This window comes from Diabrotica virgifera, chromosome 1, assembly GCF_917563875.1.
Source record: "Diabrotica virgifera virgifera chromosome 1, PGI_DIABVI_V3a".
Lineage (NCBI taxonomy): Eukaryota > Metazoa > Arthropoda > Insecta > Coleoptera > Chrysomelidae > Diabrotica > Diabrotica virgifera.
In genome coordinates this window covers 122,999,119-123,018,741 of record NC_065443.1, presented here as the reverse complement: position 1 = coordinate 123,018,741, position 19,623 = coordinate 122,999,119, and the positions used below count along the sequence as shown (strand labels likewise).

General features: G+C 31.2%; 1 protein-coding gene across 1 annotated transcript in view; it reads left to right on the top strand.

Annotated features, from left to right (window-relative positions):
* Nucleotides 1-18,779, top strand: part of LOC114333768 (protein RRP5 homolog) — a 113,159-nt gene extending 94,380 nt beyond the window's left edge. The window contains exons 16-20 of the mRNA XM_028283761.2: nucleotides 4,818-5,021; nucleotides 6,649-6,777; nucleotides 11,799-12,057; nucleotides 14,438-14,603; nucleotides 18,460-18,779. Of these exons, the coding sequence (XP_028139562.1) occupies nucleotides 4,818-5,021; nucleotides 6,649-6,777; nucleotides 11,799-12,057; nucleotides 14,438-14,603; nucleotides 18,460-18,622 (921 nt within the window). The 3' untranslated portion in view covers nucleotides 18,623-18,779. The remainder of the gene's footprint in view (nucleotides 1-4,817; nucleotides 5,022-6,648; nucleotides 6,778-11,798; nucleotides 12,058-14,437; nucleotides 14,604-18,459) is intronic.
* Nucleotides 18,780-19,623: the final 844 nt, after the last annotated feature.

Here is a 19,623-nt window from a genome sequence, read left to right as displayed (position 1 = left end):
GCATTTGGCTAATAATAAATTTTTGATTTTATTTTTGTAACTGTTAAAACTAGCAATCTCCTGCATTTCATCGGGAAATTTATTGTACAATTTCATTCCCATAAATTTAAAACTAATTTTCTAATCTTGATGTTTTAAACTGGGGTATTCGGAGCTTATTACAATTTCTTGTATGGTAATCATGTCGATGAGCATTAGTTTCAAATTGATTGAAATTTTCTTTGACAAACAGAACAGTGTGGTAAATGTACAGACTATAGAATGACATGATTTTGTATTTTATAAACGTTGGTTTACAAGTTTCCCGAAATTTTAGCCCGAATATTTTTCGAATAATTTTTTTCTGAGTTACAAAAATTTTAGGGCTGTCAATAGAATTTCCCCATAGTAGTATGTTGTAACTCATATGACTGTAAACAAGGCCGTAATAGATATTGATCAGTGCTGATATCGGCATAGTATCTTTTATTCTAGAAATAGCATAAAAGTATTTATTTAATTTTGTATTTATTTTATTGACTTGTTCAGTCCATCTCAAACGGCAATCTATATTTAAACCTAAAAATTTTGTTGTTGTAACTGACGAAATAAGTATATTGTCAAATTTAAATGATAATGAGTATACATTGCTAAGAACATTTTGGGAATGAAAATATAAAAATTGAGTTTTATCAACGTTTACTATTAATCCATTTGCTTTGGACCAATCTACAAATGACCCAAAAACACCGTTGGATAATAATATAAGTTCCTCTTTACTAGGCGCAGAGATCGCTAGTGCAGTATCATCTGCGTAAATAGTAATAACTCGAGATTTAATGTAATCAGGAAGATCATTCATAAAAAGAATAAATATAAGTGGTCCTAAAACAGATCCTTGAGGAACTCCTTTATCAATATTGAAAACTGTCGAAGCAGAATTCTGATATGAAACTAACATTTTTCTATTGCTCAAATAGTCTACTATCCAGTCCAAGAAATCTCCTCTGAAACCTAGGTTGTAAAATTTAATTTTAATAAAGTTAAAATCCAGACAATCAAAGGCACGGGACAAATCAAAAAAGAGACCTGCCACATGCCTTCCCCTGTCAAGATCTGTATATATATAATTAAAAAAATGACATGCAGCAGTCAACGTTGACTTCTTTGACCTAAACCCATGTTGATGCGGGGATATAATATCGAATTTGTCGAGAAAACAAACCATTTTATTATATACAACCTTTTCAAAAATTTTTGATAAAACGCTCAGCACTGCTACCGGTCTATAATTCGAAATCAATCCTGGATCATTTTTTTTGTGTATAGGAATAACTCTTGCGCTTTTAAGTGCGTCAGGAAATTTGCCATTAGCAACCGATAAATTAATTAAGTAGCTCAAAGGAGCAGATAGACAAAATATTCCCGATTTTACGACTTTTGTGGATATGTTGTCCAAACCAGTACTGGACTTGTTTTTAAGATTTATAATTGCGTCTTCAACGTCTTGATATGTAACGGGTGTAAAGAAAAAAGTTTTGTCCGAAATTTTAGAACAAGTACATTTTGTAGATCTAGACAAGCCAAAATATGATTCAAGATTATCTTCAGTTACAGTTGCAAAATATTCAGCAAAAACATTAGCGATATCCTCAGAAGATGTAATATCGCCACCGTCAGAGCTGAGAGTTATATTACATTTTTTTTGTTTTCTACCTGTTGCTTTATTTACCAAATTCCATGTTGTTTTAGATGTGTTATCTGATTGTATGATAAGCTGTTCATTAAATTGCTTTTTTGCATTTTTAATAAGTTTATTATAATTTCTTTTGGCTTCTTTATATGCCTTTTGAGAATTATTATTTTGAAGTTTTTTAGATAACCAATATACATTTTTTATATGACGACCGGCTTTCTTTACTTCTGCGGTTACCCATTTATTTTTACGGTTTTTAGTACTACTTCTCTGTGTTTTTACAGGACAATAAACATTCATGTTAAAAGAAATTATATCTACAAACTCGTTCATGGCCAAATTAATGTCATTTTGACTATACACTTCATCAAAATTAAGTAAAGACAATGCATTTTGAAACTGAAATAAGCAATGATCTGATAAATCGCGATAACAATGTATCCTTCTTTCTGTTTTATGAAAATTTACATTATTGGATTCAATTGTAAGTGTAAAAATTTTATGATCGCTGAAATGACCCTCGTATACATTAGATTTACAAAAATCAATATTAACATTTGTTAACATGTAGTCAATTTTAGTGGATGATGTATGTCCTAATTTATTTGTGAAAATCCTCGTAGGGTCCACAGAAGTAATTTTCAAGTTATAACTAACTATAACATCATGTAAGATTTGTTTCTGCACATAATTTGACAAATAATCAACATTTAAATCTCCGCATACGAAAAGGTCTTGATAAGAATTGCTACAAAATTCCAAAATATGTTGTAATTTAATAAAAAATTGATCAACGTTACCTCCTGCAGGCCTATAAATGCTTATCACACACACTTTGCGATTTGAACTCACAAAAGTTATGGCACAACACTCACAAATCATTTCTTCACTAAAACGAGATATATCTACCGGTTGATATTTAAGACCACTTTTCACATAAATACAGCTTCCACCATGAATATAGCTTGTCCGACAGTAATATGAAGCGTTTACGTAGTCATCAAGAACCATATATTGCATATTATCTTCTGAACACCAGTGTTCGGCTATACTTAAAATATCAGGTGATTCCTTCAATACCAATAGTTCCAAATTTATCATTTTGTTTGTAAGACATTGTGCATTAAGCTGCACTATCTTTAAGAACGTTTGATTGTTATTGGAAAGAGTCTCTCGTGGATTTAAACTTCCAAAAAAGAATTGGGTTGTCCCTGTTGCACATATGTTTTGTCAATCTGATCCCCTAGAAACCGTTTACCTAATCTAAAATTAAATCGTTCAAACGAAACGTTTTTTGGCCAAAAGGCAACGTCATATATTTGTTCTTTTAGCTCTGGTTCAACTCCTATCATGAACGATTTATTGTCTTTTCTATTACTAAGTGTGGGAAGTGATTTTATTTGCGGATCAGTGGAGTTTGCATGTTTCTGAAGAAATATCTTAACGTCTTCTGCAGTTATAGTCAGGAATATTGGATATGTATAACCATATTTTACGGTTTTTATTTTCTTCTTTGCCATAAAACATTTCGTCCCCGTCTCCAGTACCAAATTTCCTTTTGTGCTTCCTGATAACTTTGCGGAAACCATCGCTGTCCACATTGCTGTTGCCTGGAACACCGGGAATAGATCTTAAATTATTATCTTCAGAATTTGTCGGATTTTGTCCTAAATTCTGATAGAATTCAAGCACACATTTTGTCTCGGCTTCTTCCACCGCTCGCGCTAATTTTTGATGAGAAACTGTTAAGTTCTTCCCCCCTTCCCTTGATGAGTTAGATCTCTTTGCAACATTGCTGTACGTTTCAACATTGTCGAATCGTTGGTCAGGTTTGGAAACGATATTATTATCAGTTCTAATTGTTTTGGAATTCCCTGCTTTTTGTTTGTTGTTAGTAGATACACTCATTAAATTGTGATTAGCTTCTTTCGTGTTTGTGTTTTTGTTGACCAACCTATCTTTACTTGAAAAAGATTGAATATCGGAATCCACTTTCTTCATTAATTCAATTTGTTTATTTAAAATAATAATTTTATCTCTCAGTTCATGTATTAGGCAGTCTTTTTGTTTAATTATGTAGATAAAAATTTTTGGATCAATCTTACCGCCAGCAGTCTCCTCCATTGCGTCGAAGAATACAGCTTCCGGTATATCACATTGGTCACATTTAAAATCACTGACTGGATTATTTTCGTCAACGTTAGCACATTTAAAATGCATAAATGTATTACATCCAATACATTTAATACCATTCACACATTTTCTGTTACACTTATAACATTTTAGATTCGTATTCACTGTAAGCTCACTAAATACGTTTGAACTGCTTGCCATGCTGCCGACTACTGTACATACACATAATTTATATACGTACAAAATTTATTTCAGCGACGTGATGTCAATATGAAATTCAATACTTTTTCCGCATCCAAAAAGTGCACAACGTCCCTCAAGAAATTTTCACCTCATATATTTATTTCGTAGAAGCGATGATGGTCGCGATGACGGTCGCTAATTTAATACTTTTTTCCCTCAAGAAGTTTTTACTTCAAATATTTATTTCGTCGAAGCGATGACGGTCGCTAATTCAATACTTTTTTCCCATCTAAAAATTGCACAACGTACCTAATAATATTTTCACTTCTAAAATTTATTTCGTCGAAGCGATGACGGTCGCCAATTTAATATTTTTTTCTCATCCAAAAAGTGCACAACGTCCCTCAAAAAGTTTTCACTTCAAAAATGTATTTCTTCGAAGCGATGACGGTCGCGATGACTACATATTACTTTTTAATTAAACAATGCTATTGCTTTTCAATTACAAACTATTGTCACATCAATTTCTATACTTATATCGGTAATCACCTAGAAATTAATTCCTCCCTGATCTCTACATTGGGGTGGACTTGTGATGAAGAGGGGCTGTGAAAAGTGCTAAATCTCAATTAAATACATTTCTCGGCAATACCTGCCTTAACATAGAGTTTAAGTAAGAAACTAAATTAATATGGTAGAAAATTAATGGATAAATAAATTGATTCACTGTTCAGTCTACTGTTTGAAGTATGTAGTTTTAGAAATTGACACCCTTTTGAAAACCTCCTTAGACAACTACAATTAATTGTCCGATATGTACTTTTAGGAAACAACTGTAAAAAAGAAGAAGCTATCAGCATCAGAAAGAGCTCAACAGGCGAAAGAGGAAGAAGAGCGTATAAGGCAAATCGAGAAAGAGTTGGCGGATCCCACTAAAGCTCCCGAAAGTGCTGAACATTTCGATAGGTTGCTTCTTGCCAGTCCAAATTCATCCAAACTATGGTTGCAGTACATGGCCTTCCATGTCGCTGTAAGTAAATAACATAAAAATTCGTAATTTACTTTTGAGAGGAAAGGCGCAAAATGTCGCATGTCAAAATTTTCAATGTATTTTAAAAGTTTGAATTTTTTTCCAATTCTGAGAAAACTAATAAATATTTTTGATAAATTTAAACACATAATGAAAGATTACATTATTACCGAGGGCCGAAAGTCCCTGAAAACTTCTATAATGTTTATTTTAATAAGTTACTGGGGTGAAAATAAAACAGAAAATTTAATGTGATTTTTAATTGCAAATATTTCATTCAAAAGAAACTTTTTATTTATTCTAAGGGACTTTTGGCCCTCGGTAATAACGTAATCGTTCATTCTGCGTTTAAATTTTTCAAAAAAGTTTGGTTTACTTTTTTAAAAGGTACTTTGTTAAGTAAAGTTGTTTTGATAAAACGAAAACTTTTGGAGTAATTAGCAGAAAACTTATTAAAAATATTGATTTTGGAAGTTATACTGCTTTAGGCGCGATAGGGAGTGAATTTTTATTCTGCGCGCATGCGCACAGAGACAGTATGTTATTCCTTGCTAAATCTTTTAAGTTATATGTATCAGTACAAAAAAGGTGTGGAAAAAATATATTAGTGTTTTTAGTAAATATATTTAATATAATTTTTGTGTCTTTGGATTTGTCTTCGTCGGGAGTAAGGTAATACGTATTATTAAAACATTTTACTTTAATACTTCACTTCGTCAATTTGTTACCGTGGTTTGTCATAATGTCCGAGAAACCGTCAAAACAATGCCGTCGTAGCCTCGTTGGTACAGCATTCGACTACGAATCGAGAGGTCCTGGGTTCAGATGCGGATAATTGCTGTTTTTTTTTTAATTTTTGGATTTTTGGAAAGTGGTAAGTAACTATTAAACTCAGTTTAATATTTAATAAAATAAAAATAAACTGTTAAAAATATTTTATTTCGCTGAAATCATATTATAGGAGTATAACTTCTTACGTGCGTACAAGGTACACACACATTCTTTTTTCGATATAAAACTAACACTTCCTAATGCGAATAAATCGAAAACTATTAATTTTATTAAAAAAATGTATAGAACGTTTTTTGCTTAGAATGAATGTTTTTACCAACTTTTGCGGTCAAAATGTAATAAAAAATTTCCACCCCCGAGATGGGGTGGCAACCACCCCATGATAAAAGCACCTTTCGGCATCATATAGATTTTAATCCTTGGACTATCCACTACTTATTCTCAAAATTTCAAGCAAATCGATCCATTCTGCAAAAATTGCGAGGTTTTGTCCTACTGGACATTCATTACTTGGACTATGTATGTTTCATGTTGGTTGATCCTGACGCTTATTGGTCTTGCAGTTTCTCTCATATAGAAATCGTTGCACCCACAGGGTATTTTGTACTTGCAGTTCTTTGATCTCTCCTGTCTGTTGTTCGGTGTGTGTTGGTTGTTTCAAATAACCATAACAACAACAAATATAACAACATTTAAATAACCTACCTACTTACTTAAGCCGTCCTCTTGTACCTTACGGTGTCGAGGTTACATTTAAATAACCATAACATTTAAATTTATTGAGGTAGTTCATACTTTTTTGACACTGTCCCTACGCCCTTTTTTATTATTTTAGGCTACAGAATTCGAGAAGGCAAGAGCCGTTGCAAAGCGGGCCCTGGAAAATATTAACTATACTTATGTTGATGAACGCTTTAACATCTGGATAACCTTACTGAACTTTGAAAACACGTACGGAACTAACGTAAGTTTGGGTTTATTTATTATATGTCATTAATAGAAATCCGAACATTTCTTACGTTTGAGGAAAATATCAAATCTGTGCTTTGTATAATTTGCAAAGCAAACGCCCGATAAATGTCTGCAGAACCAGAGTGGTTTTTTTTTATTTAATGGCATAGACACTATACTCTGGGCAAATTAGCAAAATACAAGGAAAAGTTATTTACCAGCAATTTTATTTCTGGAATCGAATCTTATTATTGTATGTATTAATAATATAGATATGCAAAGTCCGCAGATAGTGTGCTACTTTTTTTATAAACAAAATGGCGCCCGTTTTTTTTTCAATTTTTGCTCTATAACTCCAAAGATTTTACACCAAAAACACCCAAATAAAAATTCACTGTAATTAAATTCTGCATAGAGACGTGTTTTTCCCGATTTACTTCGACGAAAATTTTCCCCGGAAAATGCGGGTTTTTCCAACAAAATCTTTAATTTTCAACTAAAATTTTAGATAAGTAACTGTTTATCAATAATTAAATAACTTGGTAATATAAAAGCTCTTTTTATATAGATTATAATTCCAGAAGCAGATGAAGATTGAATGAACAGTTTAGCAACAATTGACTTGTTAATTAAAAATTTACGGTCGCAGTAATAACCACAATAATTATAATACCTAAGAATAACTATGATTTTTGTATAAAAAGACACGGTACCTATCTAATGAACTTTACAGAATTGAAATTGGACTATTTAAGCGGCCTCAGGAATATTTTAAAATTATAAACAATTTTTTGGCTTATAAACAAATAGAATCTCTCGGGAAATATTAAATTAAATTAAATGATAAAAACGGTATTGGAAAGAAGGCGGCAGGACGCTTCTTTTAAAAGAAAAACGTTTAATTGTCATGAGTGGTTCCTGAGATACAACCGGTCAAAGTTGACCGGCATTTACGGCAAAGATATAAACAATAGGCTTATAATTTTTGAACCATCACCTTTTTATTTCGGTCCTCTTTCTCCACACCAATTTTCATATCTTTAAAATACTCATAACATATATTATTATAATAAAAACTATCGATATTACGAGTGAAACTTGCCAAAAATAGCAAAATTCCAATCAAAAATTAGGTTGGAGAAAATGTAATCTCAAAGTTCAAAATCGGTATACGTTAAAAAAAAATGCATTTTCTCGGCTTCCCATGGAGCAATTTTCTTCATTCTTTTTTTGTTCCCAAGTAACGCATTATTAAATATCAAACTTGCTTTTGTTTTGTTATAATAGATTAATTTATTTATAAGAAAACAAAACTACATATTTTTTCCAGTTGTAGACTTTTTTTAAATAAACTTACTACAAGTGTACCTTTTAACGTTAAAAACACAAATATTCTCAGTTGAAATAAAGATATGAAAATTGGTGTGGAGAAAGACGACCGAAATAAAAAGGTGATGGTTCAAAAATTATGATCCTATTGTTTATATCTTTGCCGTAAATGCCGCTCAACTTTGACCGGTTGTATCTCAGGAACCACTCATGACAATTAAACGTTTTTTCTTTTAAAAGAAGCGTCCTGCCGCTTTCTTTCCAATACCGTTTTCATCATTTAATTTAATTTAATATTTCACGAGATATTCCATTTGTTTATAAGCCGAATAATTGTTTATAATTTTAAAATATGCCTGAGGCCCATAAATAGTCCAATTTCAATTCTGTAAAGTATATTAGATAAGTACAGTGTCTTTAATTATTGTGGTTATTATAGCGACCGTAAATTTTTAATTAACAATTGAATTGTTGCTAAACTGTTCATTCAATTTCCATCTTCTGGAATTATAATCTATATGAAAAGAGCTTTTATGTTACCAAGTTATTTAATTATTGATGAACAATTACTTATGTAAAATTTGAGTTGAAAATTATAGATTTTGTTGGAAAAACCCGCATTTTCCGGGGAAAATTTTCGTCGAAGTAAATCGGGAAAAACACGCCTCTATGCAGAATTTAATTACGGTGAATTTTTATTTGGGTGCTTTTGGTTTAAAGTTAAAATCTTTTGAGTTATAGAGCAAAAATTGAAAAAAAAACACGATTTTCGGGCGCCATTTTGTTTATAAAAAAAGTGCACACTATCTGCGGACTTTGCATACCTATATTATTAATATAAACAATCATAAGATTCGATTCCAGTAATAAAATTGCTGGTAAATAACTTTTCCCAAAAATGGCCTATTATTCGATAATCTGCCCAGACTACTAATCATTCAGCCAGTTGCAATAACAAATATACAATAATTCTATCCCTAATACAAAATTAAACGGAAACAATATAGTAATGCAATAAATAATACAATACAATACAATAATAATACAATAAAGACTAACAATATCCGACTGTTATTAGTCATTGTATGTTGACCTAGAATCATCTCGGTCAACATACAACTATTAACACAATCAAACATTGTTAGTCTCTGGTCATTTTTCTTGATTATGTAAAGTAATGTTCTTATCAGTTAGGCCCAAGCGGTCTAACTGTGTATAATTTTACATGCAACTGATCTGCGACGGAACTGACGTCACATACTGTTTACAATTTCTGACGTGAAGTTGGCGTTGACAGGTGTTTTTGTGGTTAATAAATAATAAATATTTTATTTGGTGACATTTTAATGTAAAATACATTGTAAAACAGGTAACATTATGTATTAAGGAAATATTAAGTCAATAATTTAATGCATTCCTGTTGGTAAATCAAGAAATTATTCCGGAAACCAAGAGTCGGCCATTGTTATGTCAGGTTATTAGCTACTTTTATCAGCTACTTTGGACGCCAGAATTTTGCTCATATGTTCTATCCTGGGTGTTTTTATATCAATGGTTAGGCCACTCTGGTTCTCATGGCCTTAATTTATTGTTGGTGTAAAGAGGCTTTAAGTCATAGAGATTCATAATCGATACAGTCTTAAGAAAAAAGGAACATTTTGACGCCTGTCAAAATTTTCAATGTATTTTAGATGTAATTATTTTTTTCGAATCCTGAGAAAACTAATAAGTATTTTTGAAAAATTTAAACGCAGAATTAAAGACTTTATTACCGAGGGCCGAAAGTCCCTTAGAATGAACAAAAAGTTTCTTTTGAATGAGATATTTGAAATTAAAAATCACACTACATTTTCTCTTAGTTTTTCACCCCTGTAACTTATTAAAATAAACATTATAGAAGTTTTCAGGGACTTTCGGCCCTCGGTAAGAACGTAATCTTTCATTCTGCGTTTAAATTTTTCAAAAATACTTATTATTTTTCTCAGAATTCGAAAAAAATGAATCCCCATTTAAATACCATTGTAGCCGAAAATACGTACCCATCCCCTTAATCTTGAATATGGATAGTTGTAGATACTTAATTCTTTGTAATAAACTTAATAAAAAGTAGGGACGATATCTACAGTCTACAGTCATACGACATAGATTTAATACCTTATTCATGAATATATGGTCATTCCATGTCAAATCACTCAGGCAAAAACTTTTGGATCTCCGATTTTCTGAAACTTGGTGTATAGCTTCTGCGGGACATAAAAATAAGATATTTAAGGTCAAAAAGTCTTCATCTTATTTTTTTTTCTCAAAATGTTATTTTATGCGATTTTACAGTGATTTGGTGTTTATTTAAACAAATTTGCATTTTCTATCGTAAATTATCAATGGAAAAAATAATATTTTAATAGAAGGGACTTTTTTTAATAGAAGTTATTTTGATTCAAAATAAGTTTTTGATCAAATTTTATTGTGTAGAAAACGACATTTTACATTTTCCTCCATTTCTAAAATACATCACAATCGATTTGGCTGAGATTTGCCCACATATAGCCAAAACATAGGACTTTAAGTGGTTAGAACGATTTGAATTATATTACAAAACCAAAAAAGGTATAGTTTGTATTATATTACATTTGAATTATATTACAAAACCAAAAAAGGTACAGTCGGAAAAATGAAAGAATACCCATGAACGATCACATCAATCACTTATTTTGTATTTGCTGTCTTTTTCTATAAATAACAAACGTTTGTTATAGAAAAAACAGCAAATACAAAATAAGTGATTGATGTGATCGTTCATGGGTATTCTTTCATTTTTCCTACTGTACATGCAATCATATCAGACTTAATAGTATATTAGTCCAGTCGGGATAGCATTTGACCTTGCATGCCGAGCTGCCCAAAAATTTTATTTTTCAAATCTTTAGGGGGGTCAATAGTAGCCTAAATTTAAAATCGCGAATGAATTCCTCCGTTACGTTAGCCGAAATTTTGATTTTAAAGGGGAACCGTTTTTGCTCAATATCTCCGCCATTTTTAACTTTTCGACAAAAATGGTAGGAACTGAAATTGTTCCAGATAAATCGTATTTACAATTATTACAATTTCTTTTTAACAATTTTTGTCGTGAGGTCGATATTTTCCGAGTTAATTGTACTTAGAGTAGACGCCTATATTTTTGACTATGATATTGCATGTAACTTTTTTGTATTATTTTGTATTTTTTTGGTATTATAACATAATTTAAATCCTTCTAACCACTTAATGTCATATGTTTTGGCTATCTGTGGGCTAATTTTCAGCCAAATCGATTATGATGTATTTTGGGAATGGAGGAAAATAAAAGGTATTTTAACCTTTTCTACACTATAAAATTTGATCAAAAACTTGTTTTGAATCAAAATAACTTGTTATAATGCTATATAATGACATTTTTGAGTCCCTTCTATTAAAATATTGTGTTTTCCATTGATATTTGACAATAGAAAATGCAAATTTGTTTAAATAAATACCAAATCACTGTAAAATCGCCTAAAATAACATTTTGAGAAAATAGAAGAAGACAATTCGACCTTAAATGTTTTATTTCTACATCCCGCAGATGCAATATACCAATTTTCAAACAAATCGGAGATCCAAAAGTTTTTTTGATCCAAAATTGAATGATTTGAAAAAATGGAATCACCCATACATAATTTCTTTTAGGAATCATTTAGCAAAGTATTTGAAGAAGCTGTTAAATGCAATGATGATTTAAAAATTTATTTAGAAACAATTCGAATATTAGCTGAGTCAGGCCAAATAGCTGAGATGGAAGAAAAAATTAAGAAAGTTAGGAATAAACATAAGCAAAACTCTCACATGTGGATTGAGGTTGCCAAAATTTATTATATGTTGGATAAATTCAAAGAAGCTAGGAATTTAAAGGATGCTGCCTTAAAATCTATAACGATAAAGAAAATGCGTAAGTAGTAAATATTTAATTTAAATCATATTTCTCGATTTTACCAATTTTATAAGGTTACTAGTTTCATCTACTAAGCAGAACGTAAGTATTTATCACATTTTTTCTTTAACTAGTCACAATTTTAACCTTTTGCATTCATTCTAACGTGGAAATACTTCGTTCTAGGCACTGAAGATGATCTGATCTAGATCGAAAACGTTTGTCAATCCATTTGGATGACTTTTTAATAGTTTTTTAACAAACTTTATATACCATTGTACAAACGAAGTTTTTACTTCTGTATGCTTAGTCAATATTTAACTTTTCTGCGATTGTTGTTAATTTCATGATATACAGTATGTTCTTGTAAGTTGTATCCCTATGGAAAACTTTTTTATTATTAATTTTACGAAAAAAAGTTATTCTTCATAAAAAGCTCTGCATGGTCCAAAACCTAAGATTCAACCATCAGATATCAAATTTTATGAATATTATACGAGGTGGGTCAAAAATATGAATTTCACTCAAGAGTAAAGTAGCTTTATTTTTCACAATATTGAAAATTGTTATTAAGAAAAGTTGTTTGGAATCAAGAACTACATTCTTCTAATTAAAAAAAAAAAATTGAAAATTTTCCTTAAATTATTATGGATAACTAACATTATATTCAGTTACCTATTTTAATTAAAATAAGTAAAATTACCAATTTTACGAAAAAAGTTAATCTTTATAAAGTGTTCTTCATTATCTAAAACCTAAAATATAACTACCTTATATCAAATTTTATCAATTTTATAGGAGGTATGTCAAAAAATATGAATTTCGCTCAAGAGTAAAATACCTTTATTTTTCACAATATCGAAAATTGTTATTATGAAAAGTTCTTTAGAATTAAAAATTATGTTTTAATATGTAATTACATCCTTCTAATTGAAATATTCTGAACTATAAAAGTACTTTACTTTTGATCTAAATTTATCTTTTTTGACATACCTCGTATAAAATTAATAACATTTGATACAAGATGGTTGTATTTTAGCTTTTAGACTGCAGAACTTTTTATTAAGAATCACTTTTTTCGTAAAATTAATAATAAAAGAGTTATCAGAATTGAAATCACTGAAAATAATGTTGGTTTTATATAATTTAAAAAAAATTTTTTTTTTCAATTAGAAGGGTGTAATTGCAGATTAGAATGTAGTTCTTATTTCCAAACAACTTTTCATAATAGCAATTTTCAATATTATGAAAAATAAAGCTACTTGAGCGAAATTCATATTTTTTTAACCTCCTCGTATAATATTTATAAGATTTGATATCTGATGGTTGAATCTTAGGTTTTGGACCATGCAGAGCTTTTTATGAAGAATAACTTTTCTTCGTAAAATTAATAAAAAAAAAGTTTTCCATATCGTCGCTGATTTGCAAAAAGGGGCCAAGTAACATTTTTATATTTTTACTAAGTGGACCTTTTTTACACAACCAGTTTAAAAAAATGTTACTTGGCACAACAGTAACAGCATCTCAACAACAATAAGTAATACACTTGACCCCTTTTTACAGAATAGGTAGAACCTTCGTACCTATCATTTTTGCACATAACCCCTCTTTTGAATAAAATGTCACTTGGCACCTTTTTGCAAATCAGCGACGATATGGATACAACTTACTGTACATTAGGCCTGATCCCGCGTACCAAAAAAAAGTTTATTAATAGCAAGTTGAAAATTTGTTAATAGCTTAACGGTGTCTAGTCGGACAAACTTTGATGTATGGGAACACTGGAATAGGGGAAGTTTTAATTGTAGAACAGGTTACACGTTTCCAACGTCAGACTACGAAAACGTTCCATGTATTTTGTCGGACAGAACTTCCAATTGATTTGTTACCCTTTCATTAAACTCTCATGCAAAAATCAGACCGCTATTTACAACCAGCATAATTCCTGTCATTTGACATGTTCTACGTGTCGGACTTATTAAAATGCCCATTATATTTGTCGGACAAACATTTTTTCATATGTTATATAAAGTTTTTTATAGCCTACTTTTCTATTCTATATAAAGTTTACTATTGAATAAACTTAAAAACAACCTGCTAGTTTTCACAATTATAAACTTGTCAGGATGATACCTTCCACAATTAAAATCACGTTCCACAATTACAACTTACCCTGTTCCAGTGTTCCCATACATCAAAGTTTATCCGACTAGACACCCTTAAGCTATTAACAAATTTTCAGCTTGCTATTAATAAACTTTTTTTGGTACGCGGGATCCAGGCCGGTTTGTTATAATCTTAGAAACGATTCGTTTCGGTTTCGTTAATCTAAGGTTATAATCAACTACAGTTGTTAATCTTTTATTACTTTCCTATATCTTAGTTATATCTGTTGCAGAATTGGATATAATCGTTCAGTTTGCTCTTATGGAATTCAATTATGGAGAACCACATTATGGTTCACATATATTTGAAGCAATTCTAAGTTCGGATCCAAAAAAAGTGACGATTTGGACGATGTACGTTGACCAATTAGTTAAAAAAGGGAAGATCGATGAAGCTAGGTAAATATTGGGTATCTATATTATTGTGTTTTCAATTTTATCAATCAAAGGCAAAATAAAAATTAAATTAAATTTTTTTTAAATAACGCGGGCACATAAATTTGATACACCCTGTATATTGAGCTGTAAATATTTATTAGAATTTAGTTTGGATGTAAGTGGATTTCTCTTTTTAATGAGCTTTCCGATGAACCATTAAAGACTTTTGTGAATAATTAAAGTGAAAAGGACGATGTATTTAGATTTAAAATGAAAATAGATTGTTTATTACGAGAACTATAGAATCCACAGGTAGATGTAATTATCACTTTCTGGGAAAGTGGTTTAAAAAGAAAGTTTGGAATTTTAATATCTTTGTTCAACACGAGTAAATGTTGTAGAGTTTCCCCGAAAGTAATTAGGATGGTCGGAATAATTTTGAAAATGACTGTTTGTTTGTCGAATGGAAAAGATTGTTTCTGATTCTTGGCAAGTTGGAAGGGGAAAGGTAGTTTGAATGATTGAGAGAGTTTGAAAAAGAAGTCATTATGTTTTTGGCATCGCTGAGGAGCAGTTCGACGTTTTCGTGGATAGATAGTTAGCAAGTACCAGTGGCTGTTTGATAGTGGAGAATAGTGTTGAAAAGTGGAACGATAGACAGATCAAATTGAGACGAAATACCTCTTTGATTCTGTATTATTGTGAGAAGGAGAGCAGAGAATTTTTGGAGTTTTGTTTGAATCGAGTACGTGTCAAAAGAGGCCCGGCTTGTTGGAGAATTGGTGCTGGTATGCTGATAGTTTTGAAGCTGGAGAACGGAGAGGGCTTCGATGAGTAGCCTTTAACATAGTCAACGAGGGAGAGCTGTTTTTGGGTCACGAGAAGACATCAGAGTATTTGAAGCAAAAGGTCAATCAACTTATGTGAAAGATATTTTTATGTTCGGGAACTAAGATTTTGAGTAAAAAGCGTAGGAATTAAAATTCCAATATTTCAGAAAGTAAATAGGGAGTATAGCTAATCTTGCGAATACATAATTTGGTTTTGTTTATTTTGTTGTACTAAAGTCATCGGAAACAAACCGATAAATATTTTTTTAACTAGAATAAATATAAATGGTAGAAATTTCATTCGGACATCTGTGTCCACAGGTTTTAGATTTGATATATTTTAGAGTATCGATTTTGATAAATAAAAGACAATTATGTATGTTTATTTTATATTTGGCTTTATTTCGTGTCCCTATTTTATCCCGATTAGGATCAACTAAGAGATACTGAACCCACGAGAGAAGATAAGTAACGAGCGATCCACAATTATTGGGATCAAAGCTATCGCTGCAAAAAATTACGTATGTCTTGTTTTAATCTGAATTTATATCATTGGTTTATCAATTAATTTTGATTAACATTGTAAAACATAAAAAATGAGTCCAAACCTTTATAAAAATAAAAAGAATTAACAAAATTATAAGTACTTAACAATAATAAATAAAATCAAAGAAGATGCTGTGTATTTCCACCACCAACATCTCTACATAACCTAACTTTTCTTGTTAAGTTGACGTACACTGACAAGAAGTATTGGTTGACGTAAACTGGAAAGTATATCTGAAATAATAATAGACATGCACTGTATAGCTATCTCTGTCGTTCAGAGCCACCTATGGTGACAATAATTTTGGATCACACGTTATAACGTGAGATAATTTAGATTTTTTTTAATAGTATAAAAAGGCACCCTGAGATTTTTTATTCATTTTTATGTATGATTTGCGACAATTAAATAATTAATCAGATAAATAATAATTAAGATAAAATTAATAAAAAGCAGATCATAACAATATATAAAAATGAATGTTTGTGTGAATGTCCTTTATATAATCGTAAACTATGCATTTGATCACGAGATGATTTTTAGTAAAGTTGTTGGGTATGAGCCCACGAAGGTTTCTAAGTTGGTAAGACTGTGCCATAATTCTTCATTTCCTATTTTATCAATAATTAATAAAATTATTTATGTAGGTAAAGTTTTCAATCCTAATCGCAACATTAATAATATTAAAAAATATTAAAAATATTACTAAAAGATTTTTAAATTGAAAACTTATTGGTCCATTTCCCTGGTAACACCTCCAAGGCTTCTAAAATTTGCAAGTCAGATGGATGCTGCAGTGAAGACAAAGGGAGGCAATTCTAAAAAGTTGCAATTCATAACCCCCGTCTGCAGCTTGGTAAAGTTCCAACGGAAAATGGACCTAGTTACTCTATAGGAGTAATACTACTGTAAACTAAAATAAAAATGTATACCATTATTATTCAGTTGCAATGCGAATACAAAACAATCTTATTTTTCACTTAGAACAGAGAGCCCAGTCCAGCACTCTGAATCGACGATTTTCGACTCTTATTGGAGTCATCATCGGAGAGGCGTAGGCCTGCTGCTCTCTGCTCGAAGTGACCAAACCTTGAAAGTTTATCCCCACATTTCCATAAATACCAAGCTGCAGACGGGGGTTGTTAATTGCAACTTTTTAGAATTCCCTCCCTTTGTCTTCACTGCAGCATCCATCTGGCTTGCAAATTTTAGAAGCCTTGAAGGTGTTACCAGGGAAATGGACCAATAAGTTTTCAATTTAAAAATCTTTTAGTAATATTTTTAATATTTTTTAATATTATTAATGTTGCTATTAGGATTGAAAACTTTACCTTTCAATTGCCAGATGACGCTAGTCACCTAATCCATTCACGTCAGTTGCAATGTGGGGATAAACTTTCAAGGTTTGCTCACTTCGAGCAGAGAGCAGCAGGCCTACGTCTCTCCGATGATGACTCCAATAAGAGTCGAAAATCGTCGATTCAGAGTGCTGGACTGCGTTCCCTGTTCTAAGTGAAAAATAAGATTGTTTTGCCTTAGCATTGCAACTGAATAAAAATGGTACCTATACATTTTTATTTTTAAAATTATTTATGTTCTGTTATATGTTATCAAGGAAAAATATAATGAAGATAATGTATTGATTCCGCGTATACCGTTGATTCCAAGGGACTTACCATTTGATTTCAAGCATCCCTATTATATTTCCCGCCCTATTGAGTTTTGCAACGAAAATAAACAAATCACAAGGCCAGCCTGGTCGTTTGCTGAATAAACTTTTCCGAACGTTTGTGGAGTTTCCATGTTTCGAGCGTGGAAAATTAATCGCGCGTAGGAAAAGCGCCTTGGTTTTATATTTACGCACCGCACAAAAAATATTGTTTATCTGTTTATATTATTTATAATAAATTGCAGTAGATAATACTACGCATGCGTAATGTCTGAAATCATCTGAACTGGATTCTGAAAGCTTGAATTTGAGCGTTCATCTTTCATTCAGATCTCTCTTGTGCCCTTCTCCTCCATTGTCTTTATTAATGGTTTTCAGGTCGTCTTCCACGTCATCCAACCATCTCGTCCTGGGCCTTCTCTTCTTTCTCCTTCCTACCGGCTTCCACTGTAATATCTTCTTTGTCGTTTTCGTATCTTCTTGTCGCTGAACATGTCCCAGCCATGACCGTCTTTGACTTTTTACCAATCTTACAATATAGTAACCTTCATTCAGTTCATTTCAGCGTTCATATGGTACTTTAAACCACCAAAATCTTTTGAACGGGAATTGAGAAAGACGATTTTGGCTTCAACTATCGTTCACTAAAGGTTCAAGTTAAACTTTAGTTGAACTCAATATGAGAAACTGGCCCTCAGAGTACAAAATTATTCGAAATCTTAGTTTTGTCACACCAATTACTGACTTACGCCATTGTTGCGCCTTGTTAGTTTTCTGTTGATTACTTTATAAATGATACATTGATTTAGTTTCTTATTTAAATTTTTTTAGGCAAGTTTTGGATCGCTCAGTTTCTCAACATTTGCCCGTGAAGAGTTTGAAATCTTTATTTTTGAAGTACAAAATGTTCGAGGAAACATATGGAAATCCAGAGACTGTACAGGAAGTGAAAGAAAAGGTGAAGGAACTGATGTCGAAAATATCAACTAAGTAATGCCATCATTACAAAAATATTTTTTGAAATATATGTTTTAAGTTTTTAAATGTGATGAAAAATTTGTATTTATTCTTGTTTTATTTACTAAGATAGAAATTGCAGAAGTTAAAAATAATTTTTGTATTATTTTCATTATTAAAACTTCAAAATAAAATCTGTTTTTCTTACATATTATGCCCATGATAAGAAAGAAGACTTTTTTCATAATATAACAAAAAACGTTTGTGAAAATATTTTCGTATATAATATCATAAGAGAGAAAATTTTGCCGGCAATATTTTCGACTATTATGAAAGTTTGTTGCCTGGACATTTTCGCGAATTAAATTTTGACAGTTAAATTACGAGACGTCAGTCGAGTGATTTTGTCAAAATTTCATAAGGGAAAATTGCCAAAAGGCAACAAACTTGAATAAAACCAGAAGAAAATTTTGCTGGGAAATAATTTTCTCTCGAATGATATTCGACAAGACTATTTCACGAGACAATTACTGCACCATATCAACGAAAGATAATCTTTATTTATTTGTTAACAATATTAAATGTACAATTGTTATAAGCTATAGTAGTTTGTCCATTCTTTTCTACCAAAGCATAATTTTGTGTATTATTGACCTGTAGCATTTGGGAACTCGAAGGTTCAGCTTCATTTGTTGTTCTGAGATTTTCGATCAACTTCTGGTGGTGACTGGAATCCAGCTGCAGATATGGTTTTAGAGAGCTTGTGTATTTGAGTGACCCGTTAATTTAATTAACTCCTGTTCAGAAACACCTTGTTTGAGCGAGGCTGACACAGCTGGAGATCGATGAGAATGGTTTGTTATTTTATGTTATTTGTGTCTATTCCAATTTTTTCAGCTGAAATTTTTGTCCACTTAGATACGGTGTTGATTCCAAGTGGACAGTTTTTGAAGCAAGATCCATTCTTCCAGTTGGGGTGAACGGAAAGAAAGAGTCTGTCTGATAAAATCTTTGGTCACCTTTTTTCCATTAGTTTCA